The following is a 19,402-nucleotide window of genomic DNA, read 5'->3' on the forward strand; positions in this document are numbered from 1 at the left end:
ACCTTGTCGACCTTCATTATGAATAACATCTTGCGGAAGCGCCCGACCGTGGCTGTGTTTTTGATTTGGAGAAGGCTTACGACACCTGTTGGAGGGCAGGCATTCTCCGCACCATGCATACATGGGGCCTTCGCAGTCGCCTCCCTCTTTTTATTCGTTCCTTTTTAATGGATCAACAGTTCAGTGTATGTGTGGGTTCTGTCCTGTCAGACACCTTTCACCAGGAGAATGGGGTGCCACAGGGCTCAGTTTTGAGCATCGCTCTTGTCGCCATAGCGATCAATCCAATAATGGATTGCCTCCCAGCTGATGTATCAGGCTCCCTTTTCTTGGATGATTTTACCATCTACTGCAGCACGCAGCATCATGTTTCCTGGAGCGCTGTCTTCAACGCTGTCTTCAGCGTTGTCTTGACCGTCTTTGCTCATGGAGTGTTGCCAATGGCTTCCGTTTTCTGCTGAGAAGACGGTGTGTATTAACTTCTGGTGCTACAAAGGGTGTCTCCCACCGTCCTTACGACTCGGCCCCGTTGAACTCCCATTCATGGAGACAAAAAAATTTTTAGGTCTTACATTTGGCAGGAAACTTATCTGGTCTCCACATGCGTCATATTTGGCTGCCCGTTGTACCCGTTCTCTAAATGTCCTCCGTGTTCTCAGTGGTATGTCGTGGGGAGCGGATTGAACCGTCCTACTTCGTCTATATCAGTTGATCATCTGCTCAAAGCTGGATTCTATACTAGTCCCATCGAATCTTCATGCTGAAGCCGGTGAATTGCCATTAACCTATAGGCGCGATATACTGCTTTGCTGGTATGCCTGTTGGCTATTGTCAATGCCCGACCACCCGTCTTCTCGTTCCTTTTTTGACGACGGTCTCGACCATCAATACGGGTTGTATGTTTCTGCCCTGCTACCCCCTGCAGTTCACTTTCATCGCCTCCTTCAGCACCTTGATTTTTCACTTCCTGAAACCTTTCCAGTGGGCAAGAGCCAAACTCCACCTTGGCTCCAGGCTCAGATTCGCGTTCACCTTGACCTCAGCTCGCTCCCAAAGGAGGTTACCCCAGCTTCGGTATACCTCCCCCGGTTTGTCGAACTTCGTTCGAAGTTCATTAATATGATCGTCATTTATACAGATGGCTCTAAGACCAATGACGGTGTCGGGCGTTCTTTTATTGTCGGGCCACACAGTTTCAAATACCGGCTCCATGGCCATTGTGCGGTCTTCACAGCTGAGCTATTTGCCCTCTACCAGGCTGTTCTTTACATCTTCCGCCACCGACATTCTGCTTATGTCATCTGCTCTGATTCCCTGAGTGCCATCCAGAGCCTCAGTGATCCGTATCCAGTTCACCCTTTCATGCACTGGATCCAATGCTCTCTTCAGCAGATGGCAGACGACAGTTCTCTGGTTACCTTTATGGGGGTTCCTGGCCATGTCAGTATCCCTGGGAACGTAGCTGCAGATACCGCGGCCAAGGCTGTGGTCCTCCAGCCTCGGACAGCTTCTTGTTGTCCCTTCATCTGATTGTAGCAGGGTCATTTGTCAGCGCATTTTATCACTGTGGCATGCCGATTGAGCTACACTTACAGACAAGCTTCGGGCCTTGAAACCTCTTCCCATCGGTTGGACGACCTCTTCATGCCCTTCTCGGCGGGAGGAGGTAGTTTTGGCCCGGTTACGAATTGGACACTGCCGGTTCAGCCATCGCCATCTGCTGACGGCTGTGCCGGCGCCGTTCTGCCCATGTAGGCAATTGCCGATGGTACACCACATTTTAACATCCTGTCTGAATATTAATACTCTGCGCGTTGATCTTGGCCTGCAATGTACTCTGGATGCCGTTTTAGCGGATGACCCAGGAGCAGCTGCTCGCGTTCTTCGTTTTATACACTTGACAAACCTGTCTAAGGACATTTGATTATGCTAGGTTTCTTTCCTTATTAATATGTCTTTTATAGTGTTGTCCCTTTTAGTTGCTGTTTTAACCTTGTGCCTCGCAGTGCATTTCTAACTTAGTCTGGGCCCAAATGACCATTGTAGTTGTGTGCCCTCAAATCACAAAAAATAACACTACTGCATCTAAAAACAGGTATGTCAATTTCAAAAGTAGGTTAAAATCAGGTACAAAGTGTACAATGGCATAGTAGTTGCAGATATAAATACAGGTGCTTTGTTTTTATGTATTTATTCTTTCATAATTACAACCTATCTTCCTGGTAGCTAAAATTTTGCATAAAGTGCATGAAAATATTATTACTTGGAACATAACAATATTTTTCTTATGTGCATGCAAAGATAAGCAAAAAGTATATCTTTATAGCATTTCAGCTCATTTTACTCATGATATTTTCTCTCATAGCAATTTCTTCACTCGAAAAGAGTGTGGTAGTTTGTGGTTCCCATTGGATATTTAGGGAGCAATGCTAACTGCATGCATAGTACATTTGGTAAAGCCACACACATCCCCCGGGTTGTTCTGAATGGCAAGCATGTCAGTCAGCTCAGCATTTATTTGCTTTATTTGAGCTTGAGGAACCCAGATTTCCTTAGCTAGGCACTGATGAGTGCTGCCAGTCTGCTTGTATAAGCTTCAGTGGCCACTTAGCAGTAGAGTGGTTAAATGTTGTGTATCATAGGGAATGCGTATCTTGGCTTCCCCATCCAGACAATGAGGAATGGTAGAAACCTATATATAACCCTCAATTTCAAGGTGTGCTGTGTGCTGTCAGTGAAATGCGTGGTCATTTAGGTAGGAAACATCTGAGAAACCTATCGCACCTCAGGCAAGTGAAGTGTTGGGCTCTGTCTCGGTGGACATGTACTTCTGTAGTTGCTTGTGGGGCTCCCACAAAGTCTAAATTTTTTTTTTAATTTTTTATTTATATATACTCCCAGTAGTTTGGGTGGTCTGTTGGGTTGTAATAATGCCCAAATCCCAAAGATTGGCTAGTCCATGTGAGACATCTACGAATATTATTGCATCCAGTAATAGTAATCCTATGATCAAAAATGTATTTATCATAATTTAAACTTTCAGAAGATTGTGTGTGTGTGTGTGTGTGTGTGTGTGTGTGTGTGTGTGTGTGTGTGTGTGTGTCAACCGCACAGTGGTACACTCTTTACCAAGACACTGATAGCTATCCAAGTAACCAAGTTATTAAATACCAAACAACTTGGATAATATGCTGTCAACAGTGAGCTGCACACTGGGTTCAATTGTTGTAACCAGGGTGCCAGGACATATAGATACAAAGAACTCCAACAGGAATGGGGAAAGCGAATTTATCATTGAGTTTCAGAATTTTATGAAGAGGGGCGATGGTGAACTCTCTAAGTCAACATCTTCTATTCTGACATTAAATTGCCTGAGTACATTATTGTGGGCTTTCTCCACCTTAAAGTTAGGCTCCATGTACCTAGTCCAATGTGCTGTTTTAAATGTCAGTGCTTCATACACAATATCGTGGGTTGCAGTGGTCAGGCTACGCATGGAAAATACAGCTCAGCTGCCCCTGAAGCTGGTACTCAGTGTACTGCCCCACCGACTTGTGCCAGTTGATACAAAGGCCATTCTGTTTCAAGCAGAGACTATCCTGTCTTCGCAGAAGAGAAGAAAATCCAGGAGATTAAATTTATTCAATGCATCTCTTGCTCTGATGCAAAGGTGTTTAAGGCCCCACACCAAACCGCTTTTTTCACTGAACTAATGGTGGCTGCAGAACATGTTGTTAGAATGAATAACAGGCCCCTGTGACATATTGAGGATTATCACAAACAAATTATTTCTGTTAAATTGCTGTACTACCATCCTGAAAATTCAAGCTGGGGCCAAAGAACAACAGGCCAAAATGACCAGGTCTGAAGCCATAATCCTGTCTAATGGATCAAAAGATGATCATATATAGATGGTATGGATGTAGATGTGTGCCGGAAAGAATCTAAGAGTCCCTCAAGTAATTCCCCTTCCACTGCTCTCTCTCTCTCTCTCTCTCTCTCTCTCTCTCTCCCCCCCCCCCCCCCCCCCTCTCCCTCCACCATGGTGGTCTGATGGGGATAGACCAGGAAAATATCACTGTTAATATAGGTTCCATATTTGAGTGAGCGGAACTAAAGTGGTTCAGGTTATATATGGAGGAACTACATCTCATCCCATCAGATCAAGTCTGAGTAGATCAGTATGTCTCTGCCTTCAGGAGACATATTTTAAATTCTCTGGCACCTCTGAGCGATGTGGTTGCATTCTCCATAAAAAGGACAACCTCAATGGACTGAGGCTAAAGGAGGAGTGTTTCCATAAACAGTGTGTGTCAGTCCTCACTTCTCCCACTCGCAACTGACCTACAGGCATTTGCTCTATCACTGTATGTCATAGGTTGAAAACATGTTTACTCTTCCCCTGCCCCCCCCCCCCCCCTCCCCTGGGGGCTCACTGCACTGCCCTTTAGTGTGTTTGTGCTTAGCCACCCTGGGACCCCAGCCTTTGCATCACCTCTTCAGTTTTCATGCTACATGTCTAGCATCCTGCTATTCCTTTTCTCCTCCCTTGGGGAACATGCCTTGTATATATTCAGGGATGCATTCTGAAGTTTTGGTAGCCTAGTGTTGGAGCAGTACCTAGTCTGTTTTCTTTCTTTCTTCATTCTCCCCTCCCCTCCCCTCCCCTCCCCTTCCTTACCTTCACTGTTTGAGGTTTCTCTTTGCCTCTTCTTCCTCCTTGTGCACTCCAGATGGCCGGCCCATGTGTGTGACGCATAACAGTGACTGAGTAACATGTTATTCCCAGCTCTGGGTCAACAGGTGGGGTTCCCATGTACCGCCTGCTACAGTCCTGGCCCAGGGAGAGGTGATTTGCCTGAACTGTTACCTTCCCAACTGCCAGTTGATTCTTTTGTCTGGAGTTTGGGAAGTGTGACCTGAAGTGTGAACAATCACCTAAGGCAGGTGAGCACTCGCTCTGAGGGGACCCCAGTTGGAAGGAGCATGCCGTTGGTGACACTGCCAATCATGGAGGATTCTTCCCCCCCCCCCCCCCCCCCAAAAGAACCAGTAATCTGAATCTCCATCTCAGTCTGTCTTTACTGAATGTAAGTCAAATAGACTCAGTGACTTTCTCAGCTACACCTCAGTTTCTCATGGTTTCACATACCGAAGGAGGTCATTGTTTCCCTACAGTTAATCCAGTTATTTTTCAGAAAGGTGTTACTGCAGTTGTAGGCCTTGTGAAGTCTTGCTCTTACTTACATAATGAGACTTTGCTTCTGGAGGCCAATTGTGATTTCCAAGCCCAACAACTGCTTAGAGCTCCTTCAGGAGTTAGTGTTAAGGCCCATCGCACACTGAATTCTTTGCATGGTGTTATTTACCCTTAGCTGTGTGAAGGTCTGACTGAAAGGAAAATCCAAAATTCTCTCTCCAATCAGGGCATCGCTGTGGTTCATCAGGTAAGGAAAAGGTTGATACAAACTTAGTGCATACACACACTCTTTTTTTTCTCACATTTGATCGAGTAGTACTTCCATCGAAGATTAAGGTTTGCTATGAAGTCGTCTTGGTCTGGCCATACATTCCGAACCCGACACGTTGCTACCAGTATCAACATTTTAACTATACTTGCATGTTCTGTTAAAACAAAGCCAAAGTTTTTACTTGTGGTAGAGATGCTGATAAGGGTGACTGACCACCTCCCTTCTCTCTGCTGCATGAACTATAATGGCAACCATGCTCCTTTGTCCCATGACTGTCCCATGTATCTCAATCAGTTGGCCATCCAGGAGATCCGGATGAAGAGAAAAGTACCCTACCCTGTCACTTGCGAGTTGTTGGCTAGTCCAAAGCCTTGCATTTTGCCATCTGGCACTTACAGTACTGTTCTTGCTACTCCTCACTCCACAAAGGATATGGCCAAGCAGACTTGTGACTTCCAATGCAGTACTGCAGTTCTCATATCACCCAGTGTCATGGTGGCATTCCTGACTCTTTCTCCTGCAGCTGCGCAACAAGCCACCAAATCTTCGCCCCTGGTGGCAAAATCACCACTACACTACCAGCAGGCTGGGAATGACAAAAGGAACAATCCCATGAAGGCTTTTTATGTCCCTCCAGCCGACAAAAGTGAGAGTCTTCATCTGCCAACCGTAAAGGCTCTAAGAAATCAGAGGCAAATGATCTTCTCCTTCCCCGGCTTGGATATCTTCGCAAATGGTGTCGCCATATAATACCCTCACCTGGCTGACTTTGATTTTTCCTGGTGTGCACTGCCTACCGGTTTTCTGCCTTGGAGTCTGCAGGCTGACCCAGGGAGAATGCTGATACCTCCATCGATTTCATGGAACAGGATCCACTGCACAAGGTAGCAGTGAGTCTTTGAAGGCTGGCATTCGGCAGCTGCTGAGGTGACTGCCCTCCATTCGTTTGCTTTTCCCCATTATTCACAACATTGATAACGGCTGTGATGTGGAGTCTGAGTGGAGTACTGTCAAGTGGGGGATGCCCCAGGGATCAGTGTTGGAGCCACTCGTGTTCCTTATTTATGTAAACAATATGCCCTCTAGTATTACGGGTAACTCTAAAATATTTCTGTTTGGTGATGGCACTAGCTTGGTAGTAAAGGATGTTGTGTGCAACATTGGCCCGGTTTCAAATAGTGCAGTACATGACCTAAGTTCATGGGTTGTAGAAAATAAGCTAATACTAAATCACAGTAAGAGTCAGTTTTTGCGGTTTCTAACACACAATTCAACAAAACCTGACCTTTTTAATTTCACAGAATGGGCAAATGATTAGTGAAACTGAACAGATGAAATTTCTAGGTGTTCAGATAGATAGTAAGCTGTCGTGGAAAGCCATTTTTACTATTTGAATGGTATTGGAAGTGAGTGATCGTTTGACATGAAAAATAGTCTACTTTGCTTTTTTCATTCATTTATGTCATATGGTATTATATTTTGGGGGTAACTCTTCCCATTCTAAAAGGATATTCTTGGCTCAGAAACAGGCGGTTAGGGTAATGAGTGGTGTAAGTTTGCGAACCTCTTGTTAACCCCTGTTCACTAAAATAACACACACACACACACAAAATTTCGAGCTTTCGCAACCGGCGGTTGCTTCGTGAGGAAAGAGGGAAGAAAAGGAAAGATGAAAGGATGTGGGTTTTAAGGAAGAGGGTAAGGAGTCATTCCAATCCCGGGAGCAGAAAGACTTACCTTAGGGGGAAAAAAGGATAGGTATATTCTCACACACTATATATATATATATATATATATATATATATATATATATATATATATATATATATATATATATAAAACAGAAAGAAACTTCCACATGGGAAAAATATATTAAAAACAAAGATTCCAAGACTTACCAAGCGGGAAAGCGCCGGCAGACAGGCACATGAACAAAACACACAAACACACACACAGAATTACGAGCTTTCGCAACTGGCAGTTGCTTCGTCAGGAAAGAGGGAAGGAGAGGGAAAAATGAAAGGATGTGGGTTTTAAGGGAGAGGGTAAGGAGTCATTCCAATCCCGGGAGCGGAAAGACTTCCCTTAGGGGAAAAAAAGGACAGGTGTACACTCGCGCGCACACACCACACACACACACACACACACACACACACACACACACACACACACACACATCCATCCGCACATACACAGACACAAGCAGACATATTTAAAGGCAAAGAGTAAGGGCAGAGATGTCAGTCGAGGCGGAAGTACAGAGGCAAAGAAGTTGTTGAAAGACAGGTGAGGTATGAGCGGCGGCAACTTGAAATTAGCGGAGGTTGAGGCCTGGCGGATATCGAGAAGAGAGGATATACTGAAGGGCGAGTTCCCATCTCCGGAGTTCGGATAGGTTGGTGTTGGTGGGAAGTATCCAGATAACTCGGACGGTGTAACACTGTATATATATATAACAGACACAAGCAGACATCACGCCTTTAAATATGTCTGCTTGTGTCTGTCTCCTCTCCCTTAAAACCCACATCCTTTCGTCTTTCCCTCTTTCCTGAAGAAGCAACCGTTGGTTGCGAAAGCTAGAAATTTTGTGTGTGTGTGTGTTTGTGTGTTATTTTATTGTGCCTGTCTACCGGCGCTTTCCCACTTGGTAAGTCTTGGAATCTTTGTTTTTAATATATATATATCATCTCTTGTTAACAGTATTAGCTTAGTCCCAAGAATAAGCAGCTTTCACTTGGTTAATACTCGGCAGAAATCGAACCTGCATTTGGATCGGACTTCCTTAACTCTCGTGAAAAAGGTGTGCAGTATATTTCTGCATCCATTTTCAATAAGCTCCCACTCGAATTCAAAAATCTTAGCAGTAATCCACTCGCTTTCAAATTGAAACTGAAGAGTTTCCTAATGGGTCACTCCTGTTCTGTTGAAGAGTTCCTTGAAAAATTAAGCTAATTCTTATTGTATTGTCGATTGCATTTAAGTAAACTTATGGACTGACTTTCTTCGGGTTCATAAACATTTATTTTTGTGTGTTATTACTTTTATGTTGTGATTTCATGTACTGACACTTTCCATGACCTTGGAGATTTGGTCCTCAGTTTGGTCCTGCGGAATTTGACGTGTAAATAAAAATAAAAACTGAGGATACTGATGCTGCTACCAAGGCTGCAGTCCTCCTACCTCGACCTGATAGCTCTTCCATTCCTTCACATAATCTCTGTGTTGCCATCTGTCAGAAGATGGTATGACTTTGGCATCATCACTGGTATTTTCTTCACGGGAACTAGCTCTCGGGAATTAAACCTCTTCCAGCGACTTGGCTTACCACCTGTAGGCCCTCTCACCATGAGGAGATAATTTTAGCTAAGTTGCATATTGGGCACTATCTTTTTAGCCATCGTCTTTGTTATACGGTGATCCCCCACCATTTTGTGTTCACTGTCATCAGTCTTTGATGGTTCACCATTTCCTGACGCAATGCCCTTTCTTAACCACTTGTGTTCCAGTGTATGTCTGCCGTCTTGAATTACTGGCCTTTTAGCGAACGACACACAGGTCGTCAACTGCATTTTACATTTTCTGCATCTTCGCAATCTGATGGACATTTTACTCTTTGGTTTAGATTCTCTGCTGTGTTTGTGGCAATTTTTGTGGACCTGTCTCCAAGGTGAAGTCCTTGTCTTTCCGTCCGTCGATTAGGCAAATGTATAGTCACTTACTTATTTTACTTTTTGGTGTTCGAAGATTATGACGTGGTGCTTATGACCTCAGTTGTTTTTGCACACAGAAAAAAGAAAAATTATTCTACCTGCCCCCCCACAAGAGGCGCTAGGTGAAAAGGATCTCGAGCACCACCTTTCTCAGCTCTCCATCCCTTCATCCTCTGTGGTGATTTTAATGCACACAATGTCCTTTCAGGCTCTGCAACCACCAGTCCATGGGTTAGAGCAATTAAGAACCTTCTCAGGTGCTCAAGCGCGTGTTTGTTGAACATATGGTGGACTATGCACTTCAGCAGTGTCGCAGGGCTATTCACTGCTATCGATCTCTCGATGTATTTTCCTGCCCTTGCACACACTGCTCAATGCGAAATGGTTGATGGCATGCATTCAAGTCATCACTTCCCGATCTTGGTTCACCTACCAGAGTGGTGCTCGAAAGAAAGCTGGAATAATAGGTGCTCAGGAGAGCAGACTGGACACAAACTTGCTGTGTTTAAACACCATGATGGTGTCATATTATCAAAATGATCCATCATGCTGCTGAAGCATCCACTCGACTGTCTTCAGGACAGTTGAAAAGGCAGCTTGTTCTTCGGCTGAGTGACAAATGTTGCTCTGCAATCAGGACCAGGTGGGCAGCCCTCTGTAGTGGACTTTGCAACCTTTTCAATAATGAGGGAGAAATGTCGCTGAATTACTAGACAGCAAAAAGAGATCATAGCAACAGTTCTTGACCATCATAAACTGTTCCGCTAACATTACTGTCATATGGGAGATAATTTCTGAGAGATGAGGGGGGGGGGGGGGTCTCCAATGGCTGCTGTAATGGGTAATGGAAGTTTCCAGACCAAGACATGACACATTTCCCAGGGCATGGCAACATTTTTTGTCACCGTTACTGCCACTGTCAGTCAGATTTCAGCTTTGTGATGCTATAGAGTTGTTGCTGAGACGGTCAGTTGGGACTTCAGTTCTGGGGTAGATGAAGAACACAACTGCCCCTTCTCCATTATAGTATGTTATGGCATCTTACAGGATGGGCAAAGGATTCCGCCTTGCTCTTTATACTCTCAGCTGGTTGCCAGGACACTTTGCCAACATGTGGCAGGAGGCTGCTTTACTTCTGTGTTTAAAACTTGGGAAGGACCACATATACCACAATAGTTATTGTAGTGTTTCCTCACTAGCTGCATGAGAAAGCCCTTGGAGCAGATGATCAATTGCCACCTTGTCTGGATCTTAGAATCCAATCTCTTAGTTGTTTTCAGTGTGGGTTCGGTAGGTATTGCTCCACCGTTAATAGTCTGTCCCTCCTAGAAGTGGTTGGACAACAAACTTTCCTGCACCAGCATCACTTAGTGTGTAAATTTTTTGACATTGAGAAGGCCTACAGTACTATTTGGAAGCTTCTTACCCTTGGACAGCTGCAAGTATGGGATTTTTGGGAATGTCTTTCCAGTCTTATGTGGACATATCTGTAACCATACAATTTAGATGTGAAGTTGGTGATGTCCTCCCTGATGGCTTTGAGCAGGAGAACGGTGTCCCTTGAGGTAGTGTTTTAAGTCGAACTGTCTTTTCACATCTATTAGTAATATCAAGTCAGTAGCTAAACATCCTCTCCAGTGTTCTTTGTTGACTTCCGTCTTTTGTTCCACCTCCAGCCTCACAACAACAGTTTATTAGCTACAACTGGTTTTTAATAATTTTGCACATTATCCACACATGTCTCGTACTATTTTTTAATATGGGCACGAAAGACATTGCTGTCCTGCACCCGCACCAATCATATCATCATCATCATCATCATCATCAATTTATTTGATATTTTGTAACACAGTGTTTTTCTTTTGTATAATGCATGTGGCTGTGCAGACCAGGAGTTGGTGAAATGAGATGTTTCTTTTTGGCTAAGGGTACTAGTGTCGGACCACAAATTTGCAGATTCAGGCTTCAATCCTTAGTTGTTCCTAGGATGTTTCCTGTCACTTACTGTTCCTTTCAACTCTTGCAATGATTTAAATTGTGGAAAAAGCTTAATTACGCTGTGGTTTCAAGTCCACTTTAAATTGTTGATTCTACTGTCACTGACTCTGTATACCAGTCCAGGATAGCTTTGCTCGAATCATGTTATACAGTCTTCTCTTCTATCAATTAATATTGGTCAAATATACCTCTAAATCACAGCACTGACATCAGCAATAGCCATTGCCTTAATTACTTGTCAGAAACACATGTATCCTCAACCAAAGTCAAGATGTAGATGCCGTAGTGTCCTCCAACCAGAAAAGCCAGACTGCTTAGGATGTGCCCATCTAAGAACATGTATGTAACTCTTCCAATCCCATCTTCACTACAAGTGGTTTCCTCTCATCCCAACATGTGACTGATCTCTCATTCCTCTATTTTTTGCTGATCTATCCACCTCTGGAACCAATTAATTGTTCAGATAGCTGGGATAGTCTTGCATTTTTATGTATTTCTATTGGCAGTGCTAATTATTGTGGCACCTCCCTCGCTTTCTAAAAAGTAAATACTGGCCAGCAGTTCTGTCTCATAATTTTAGTTTTTTATTCACTTTTTCCTTTTCATATAATTACATTGATACTTAATGACAATATTATAGAAAGGGTACAATCAGTACTCACAGTATAGTGGAAATGTTTTCGCAGCCAGGCACAACAAAATGACTGCTAAAAACACCCCCCCCCCCCCCCCACACACACACACACACACATGACTACTGTGTCAGGCTGCCGAGACCAGACTGCAAGCAACTGCGCATGATGGGAGAAGCAGTCGGGTTATGGCTAACAAAGTGGAGGTCAGAAGGATTCTGGGAACATAGGATATATTGCAATTCAGAAAAGCTGCTGTTGGTAGGAAGGATACATATGACACAGACTGCAAAGCAGTCGTTGAAATGAAGAATGTCGTGTTGGACAGCATACTCAGGAACTGAGTGGTCCAGCTGTTTATTGGCCACAGTTGTCTTGTCACATCAGCTGTCCGCAGTCTCCGTACACATCCACCCACAGACCTGCAACCAACATTATATCATTTTGTTTGTTTTTAACTTGAACTCATTGTGTTTTCATGTCGATTTCAGTTCATTTTTGTCATTTACTATCAGCCTACCCCTTCAGGTTTCCTCTTCTTTCCCCATTCTACATCTTTTCTGATCTTAACGTGATTTTTTTCTGGTAAATTTTTGCAAATTTTCCCATATTTATTTCTACATTATTTACGTATTCTTGTGCGTTTTTATCTTCCACCATGGATCCTTGCTCCTTCCCTTTGTATCAGTAAAGAGCCAGGTTTCATATACTGTTCCTCCATTGTTTCTTGGCTCATGGAATCCCCCCAAATGGCATTACCATCAAATTACCCATCTCTGGCTGCAATCCCTCCTTCCACAGTGACCTCCATCTGTTCAGATTCCACCAGTCCTTAATCCTCACTGATATGGTCCTCCAAAACCGTGTCAGTCAGGTTCAAACCTTCTTGCAATACCTCCTCTCCATCCACAAAATTCTCCTGCTGTGCAATCGCAAATTCCAGATTCCATCTCTCACATTGAAACTTGAGCCCTTCAGGAACTGGAGCAGCACGCACAATGCCATATCAAATAACTCTCCAACCTGTTCACTTTCTGCTTCCACCGTGGAGTACTACTATACACCAACTCTACAACAACCGCAAACCATCCCCTACATCCCATCGTAGCTGACAAATCCTGCCTTCCAGACCTACTACTTTTAGCCCGCCTTCACAAATTATCTCCCACCACCACACACAATCCAGAACCTAAACAGACTGGGAAAAACAGTCATGATCCTTTTCTCCAAAAGCCATAGCTGCGCAGAAGTATCCATTGTTTCCAAATGCCTCACATTTGGTCCACTCCCAAATTCAGTCATACAGAACCCGTTTAAGACCTTCTCTCCTTCTCCCAGTCCCTGCAGTGTAAACACTCTTTCACCATCAACCCTAACAATCAGACTCAACCAAATACCGATGTGGAACCCAGCCTGAGTCAGTTGATTCCTCCATCCAACTGTAATCCACCACCACTGCGTTCATATCACCCCCTTTTAACTTTCCAGAATTCTTTAACCTCAAACCTTGTCTCACCGTCATCCCCCAAATCCCTTGACACACAAGCTAACCTTTACATCTAAAGAAAGAACCATAATCCACCATCTAAAACTGATCACCACCTTATAATCCTACCTGTTAACTAAGGCTCCATAACTGTTGTTTTGAACTGCAAGGATTACCTGGCAGAAGGGCTGTGCCAGCTGTCAGACTTGTGTGGCTACAAATCCTGCCACAATGATCTCATTTCAGAAATCAAGCAAGATATATGGTCTCTCCTCAAATCCTTAGGCCCAGCTCAGAATCTCTCCCCCCAGATCTCTCTCTCTCCCCCCTTACCTTTATCGCTCCCTGCACTCCGCACTCCCACCTTCAACATTTTTCTTAAAGTCCATAAACCCATGCACTCAGGATACCACATTATGGCCAATTACTGTGCCGCCGATGAGAGAATCTCTGCTCTCGTAAACCAACACATTCAGCCTATTACCTGCACCTGCCTTCCTATATGAAAGATACTAACCATTTCCTCTACTGGCTCTCTGCAGGTCTTATTCCTTTACCACGTGGCACCCTATGTGTCACTGTTAATGCCACCTTCCTTTACACTAACACCCCTAATGCCCTCAGATTTACCACTATTGAACACTATCTTTCCGAACTCTCAACATATTTGAAACTTACAACCTCATTCTTGGTCACCATGACCAACTATATGTTCTCCTTTGAAGGCATCACCTACAAACAAATCTGTGATATAGCAGTGGTCACCGCATGGCTCCATCCTGTGCCATCCTGTTCATGGATCATCTACAGGTATCTTCCCTAACCACCTAAAACTTCAAACCCTTCATCTGGTTAAAGTTCATTCATATAATCTTCATGAACTGGATCGAGGACGAGGGCACCATATCCACGTTCCTCCAGAACATCATCTTCTCCCCGATTTGCTTCATTTAGTCCTCCTAAAACCAGCAAGCCACCTTCCTCAGTTCTGACCTTCACCTCAAAGATGGCTACATTGGTACTTATGTCCATATCAGACCTACCAATCACCAGCAATACCTCCAATTTGACAGCTGCCCTGCATTCCATACCAAGAAGTCCATGCAGCCTATCCGCCCATGGTGGTTGTATCTGTAGTTAAGAATAGTCCCTCTCGAAATATACCAAAGAGTCTCTCTGAGGCCTTCACAGACTGTAATTACCCTCCAAAGCTTGTACTGAAATTGATCTCTCATGCCTTATCTCTCTAGTCACCTACCACCTCCCAGAGTCGCATCGTCCGGTCACAGAGGAGCATTCCCCTTGTGACTCAGCACCACCCAGGACTGGAGTAAATGAATTACATTCTCTGCCAGTGTTAAGACTACTTCTCGTTGTGCCCTGAAATGAGAAGTGTCCTTCCCACTATCTTTCCTACCCCTCCCACAGTGGTATTCCACCATCCACTGAATCTATGCAATATCCTAGTCTACCCTCAACAACCCCTGCTCCCAACCCCATAACTCAAGGCTCATATGCCTGTAATAGACCTAGATGCAAGACCAGTGCCATAAATCCTCCCACCACCACTTACTCCAGCCCAGTCACAAATGTCACCTGTCGCATCGAAAGGCAAGGCTACCTGTGAAACTAGTCACGTGACCTACAAGATAAGCAGCAATCACTGTGCTGCAGTCTACAGGGGCAAGACAACCTAAAGCCTGTTTGTCTGCATGAATGACTACCAACAAACTGTGACTAAGAAACAGCTGGACCACCCTGTTGCTGAGCACACTGCACAATACAATGTTCTTCATTTCAATGACTACTTCATAGCCTGTGTCATCTGGATCCATCCTACCAACACCAGTTTTTCTGAATTGCACAGGTGGGAACACTCCCTGCAACATATCCTATGTTCCCATAACCCTCCTGGCCTCAACCTTCATTAGTCATTGTCCATACCCATCTGACCCCTTCCCTGTTCCCATTCCAGCACTATGCAGCACTCTATCCCACCAACACACACAGTCTTTTCACTTCTTTCATTTCCCGCAACCCCCCTTCCCCTCACCCTGTCCTCTGTCTAACCTCCAGATTGCATCTGGCTGCCCTACTCTCTCTTCATTTCATCCCTGTATGCTCCCACAAGCAGTGTTTCACCATTCCACACCCCTACCCTGCTATCCCTCCTCCTCCCAGCGTCCTCCTTACCTCTTCTCCAATCATGTGCAGCTGTTTGCAGTCTGGCCCCGGCAGCCGGAGAGAGTGCTGCATTTGTGTGTGCGGGCACATGAGACATCTGACAGTCATGCTTGCGCCTTTCCTAATTTTAAAAAAAAAGGTTTTCTGGCTGAAAGCTTACTTTTTAAGCAGTATTTTTGTTGTGTATGTCTGCGACTCAACGTTTCCACTATATGGTAAGTACCACTGTATTCTTTTCACAATATTGTCATTATTCCATTCTGGATTTTCCATTGTTTAATTTTACCCTGACATTTACATCTGTATGGCAGTTGCATTCTCTCTGTTTGATAGTACACTGGCAAATTTAAATTTTTCATATATGCCTGTAGTAGGCAAATCTTGTTTCTTAATTGTAATGGTAATAGGAAATGGGAATACCGTGAAGTTAAGTGACTAAAACACTATGATTCAGTAAACTATAATGCCCTCTGAAGTTTGCTTAAAAAAATATTGGTGGTGATGAATGCACACCGTATTAGTAAGTTCACAATCAGCATAAGCATTTTAGCAATTGAATCTATTGTGAAAGAAAACTAATATGTATGAATGTTGTAGCACCCAATTTAAACATTAACAGCAGTTCAAATGAAACAACAGACAGGACAAAAAATTGGGTGAAGTTCCTTATTTTTATACTATTATAATGTTAAGTAATCTAGTAGGAGTAGCTGTGATGCTTGATGTTGTTAAAGCCATAGATTCAAATGCTAGTGACAATTGTCAGAAGTAATCTAGTAGGAGTAGCTGTGATGCTTGATGTTGTTAAAGCCATAGATTCAAATGCTAGTGACAATTGTCAGTTTAATAGTCCTTTGAGAATTGTTTCAGCACTAATGAATGTCAATTTGAGCTGTGATTTGGATTGCAGAAGATATGTAAAAGATGTCATATTTATGTTAAGGAGTGAGGAGAAATTGTTGGCACTCCCCATTGTAATGGTGCATGATAATAGTCCATTAATATTCAAAGAAATGTAAAGTTCATGACAAGATTACTTGAATAAGATGGCTTTGTTATTACAAGTATTTGACGCCATTGTTGACTCTTCACTTGAGCATTGATATTTCCGAAATACAAACTCGTTCTTTTATTCCAGGACAAAGCAGATGATTTATTGTTGGGTATAAAGTCAACTGCAATAAAGTTTGGAGAACGTACTAAGCCTTGGTTGTGTGGTTTCACCATAGCAATGGCAGCAGGTCTGGGCATATCTGGGTTTCAAGCTGAACAGACATGGCCTTATTACTTAGGTCTTACATGTACAATAATGCACATTGCACATCAGGTTGGTGACAAAATTATGATCTTTTCTACTTCAATTTTTAATCTCATTTTATGTCATGAGCAGTTTCTGTGTGTACTTTATCAACAAAGTAAATGTTTTCTTTTACTGTCAGAATTGAATTTAAGTTGTGTTTACAATAAAATCAGTCTTTGAATTAATTTCTCCTATTTTCAGATTTATACACTTGACATTAACAATGTCAAAGATTGTCAGAAAAAATTTGTTTCTAACCAAAAAGTTGGAGCTTTATTGTTTTTAGGAATAGTGATTGGTAATTTCTTAAAAAAAGACAACTCTGAACACACAGGCAAAGAATCTGCAAAATAGTCTTGGAAGACTTGGCTGTTGACATCAGTTATACTATCACTGGTCACATCTAGTCATGTGTTTAGTACGGTCAGTGCATGGTTGAAAATGTTTACTTATTAATCAAAATGTTAATTGAAGATTACACCATTCATGTGGAAACTCCTACAATCTTGTATTGTTGCTATACATCTTCAGAGATGAACTGTACCCAAAAGATAAACAGTATCTTCTGTGAAGAGTGATACATGTTATTTATTTTAGACACTTGTGTTTTGTTGATTGTGAAATGTTTTTGTATTTGTACAATCTGCTGGCAGTTTGTTTTTGTTGTTGTTTACTACAATATAATTATGTATATGAAGTTCGTAACATGTTTTTCTTCTTCTTCCTCCTTCCCACATGGTGCTCAAACATCTTAACTCAGTTAAATTTTCATATTAAAACTAAGTAATTTTTGTTAAATTAGGGCATGAATCACAGAAAAATGGCAATAAAGTGGGAAAAACATTGACACAATTTTGAATCAACTCGTAGGCCTAAATGATGTAATAGGCCAATATCACCTATCCTATAGAATAAGTTACTGTTACTGTTTATTTCTTCACTGCAACACAGCAGTTCATTTTTCAATGTATTTGGCAACCCATTCACAAGACAGATTGCTGTAAGAAAAGTGGAGAGTGCAGGAAGGAAAGACTGGGTGGGGGGGGGGGGGGGGGGGGGAGGAGGAGGAGGAGGAGGAGGAGAAGAGAGACAAGGATGCTACAGTTCCAATGAGGAAGTGTCCCATAACACCATGCCTGTGCCATCGCCAACAGCAAGGATGATCCGTGTCATGTATCTACCCAAGATGATGAAAAAAATTAGGAAAATGCATTTCAAATGTGGGTTGCCTGGATGAAAGGGTTTCATATTTTTGCAGTTCACTGAATGCAAACTGTATTTTTGTTTCACAAAAGGAACTGTTTTTCACAATTCTTTAAAATAAAGGGGGACAGTATAAACCACATATGTAGGGATTTCAGAAAGTAAGTTCCACATGTTGGCCCATGCTAAGATTATTATGTAAAAAGAGTGCCGCATTGACAGAAAAAAGTACATGTTTTTAGTTTTGTGAAATATGCAGTTCTATTGTAGTCTGGATGATAGGCGCATTAAAGTGTGGGAGTGAAATGGTGCTTTAATGGAAACATACTCCAGAGTTAGTTCATGATAGGGTATGAATATTGTGTTCAAAATGTGTGAATTGCACACATTCACCATGAAATTCTGGCAGTATATATAAGAAATGCATTGTGGCATGAAGCTGCAGAAAAATTGCATCAACAGTTTGACCCAGGCCACACAGGAAGGAAGGAAGGAAGGAAGGAAGGAAGGCAGGCCATCAACATCGACAACAGATAAAGGTGGCTGAGGAATTTACTTCCGGCAGTTGCAGGTGAAAGAGATTTTCCAACAATGAGGATGTTCACACACAAGTTTTCGAAAGGCTCTGTGACCAAATAAAAGATTTTTACCGTCAATTAATTCACAATTGGTAAAACGTTCCAAATGGTGTCTACAGAAGGTTGGTGATTGTTGAAAAAGTGTCATGTATCTGGGTCACTTTGAAGTGTATTGCAGCATTCAATAAAAGTTAAGTGGCCTGCCATAACAATGTGTAATTTAAGTATTGAAATCCCCTTGTATGAAAAATTTTGAAATTGTATTTTCAGATATAACAATAAAAAACTTTTCTGACAATTACGTAAATATATTTTCGTATTTCAGTTGTCAGTTTATTTATAAAATCCATCAAAGGAATCCATGAAAACATGTCATCAGTGGGTTAAAAAACCTATGAATCCCAATATAGCATATGAGATGCTATCAAAAAGTAATGGGAATTTCTGTTTTTCTTAAGGAATCTTCATCAACGTCAACTTTGTCCTCCTCATATATAATGCACTTGCGCCTATCTTGGAAGCACTTTTGGAACTCACCTGTTATGATGTTCAGCTCCTTCAGCAATTCTGCTTTTATCTTATCAATGATGCTAAAATGATGCCGTTCCATGCTTCTCTTGAGCCTCAGGAATAGAAGTCTGGGGGGGGGGGGGGGGAGAGGGGGGGGGAGCAGGCACGTCTGGCAAATATGGTGGCTGAGGCAACATAACTGTTTTGTTTCTTCCCAAAAAATCTAGAACAAGCATCGAGGTATGAGCATTTCTATGAAGGTTTTGTTCCAATTCTGGTAGTTTTCTTCAAATTGCTTTGCACGAACAGCACATAACTTCCAGGTAGTAT

General features: G+C 42.7%; 1 protein-coding gene across 1 annotated transcript in view; it reads left to right on the top strand.

Moving 5' to 3' along the window:
- Positions 1–17,481, top strand: part of LOC126281542 (4-hydroxybenzoate polyprenyltransferase, mitochondrial) — a 107,209-nt gene extending 89,728 nt beyond the window's left edge. Inside the window, exons 5-6 of the mRNA XM_049980599.1 lie at positions 16,620–16,808; positions 16,983–17,481. Coding sequence (XP_049836556.1) covers positions 16,620–16,808; positions 16,983–17,135 — 342 coding nt within the window. The 3' untranslated portion in view covers positions 17,136–17,481. The remainder of the gene's footprint in view (positions 1–16,619; positions 16,809–16,982) is intronic.
- The last annotated feature ends 1,921 nt before the right edge of the window (positions 17,482–19,402 follow it).

Source organism: Schistocerca gregaria, chromosome 7, assembly GCF_023897955.1.
Source record: "Schistocerca gregaria isolate iqSchGreg1 chromosome 7, iqSchGreg1.2, whole genome shotgun sequence".
In the NCBI taxonomy this organism is placed as follows: domain Eukaryota; kingdom Metazoa; phylum Arthropoda; class Insecta; order Orthoptera; family Acrididae; genus Schistocerca; species Schistocerca gregaria.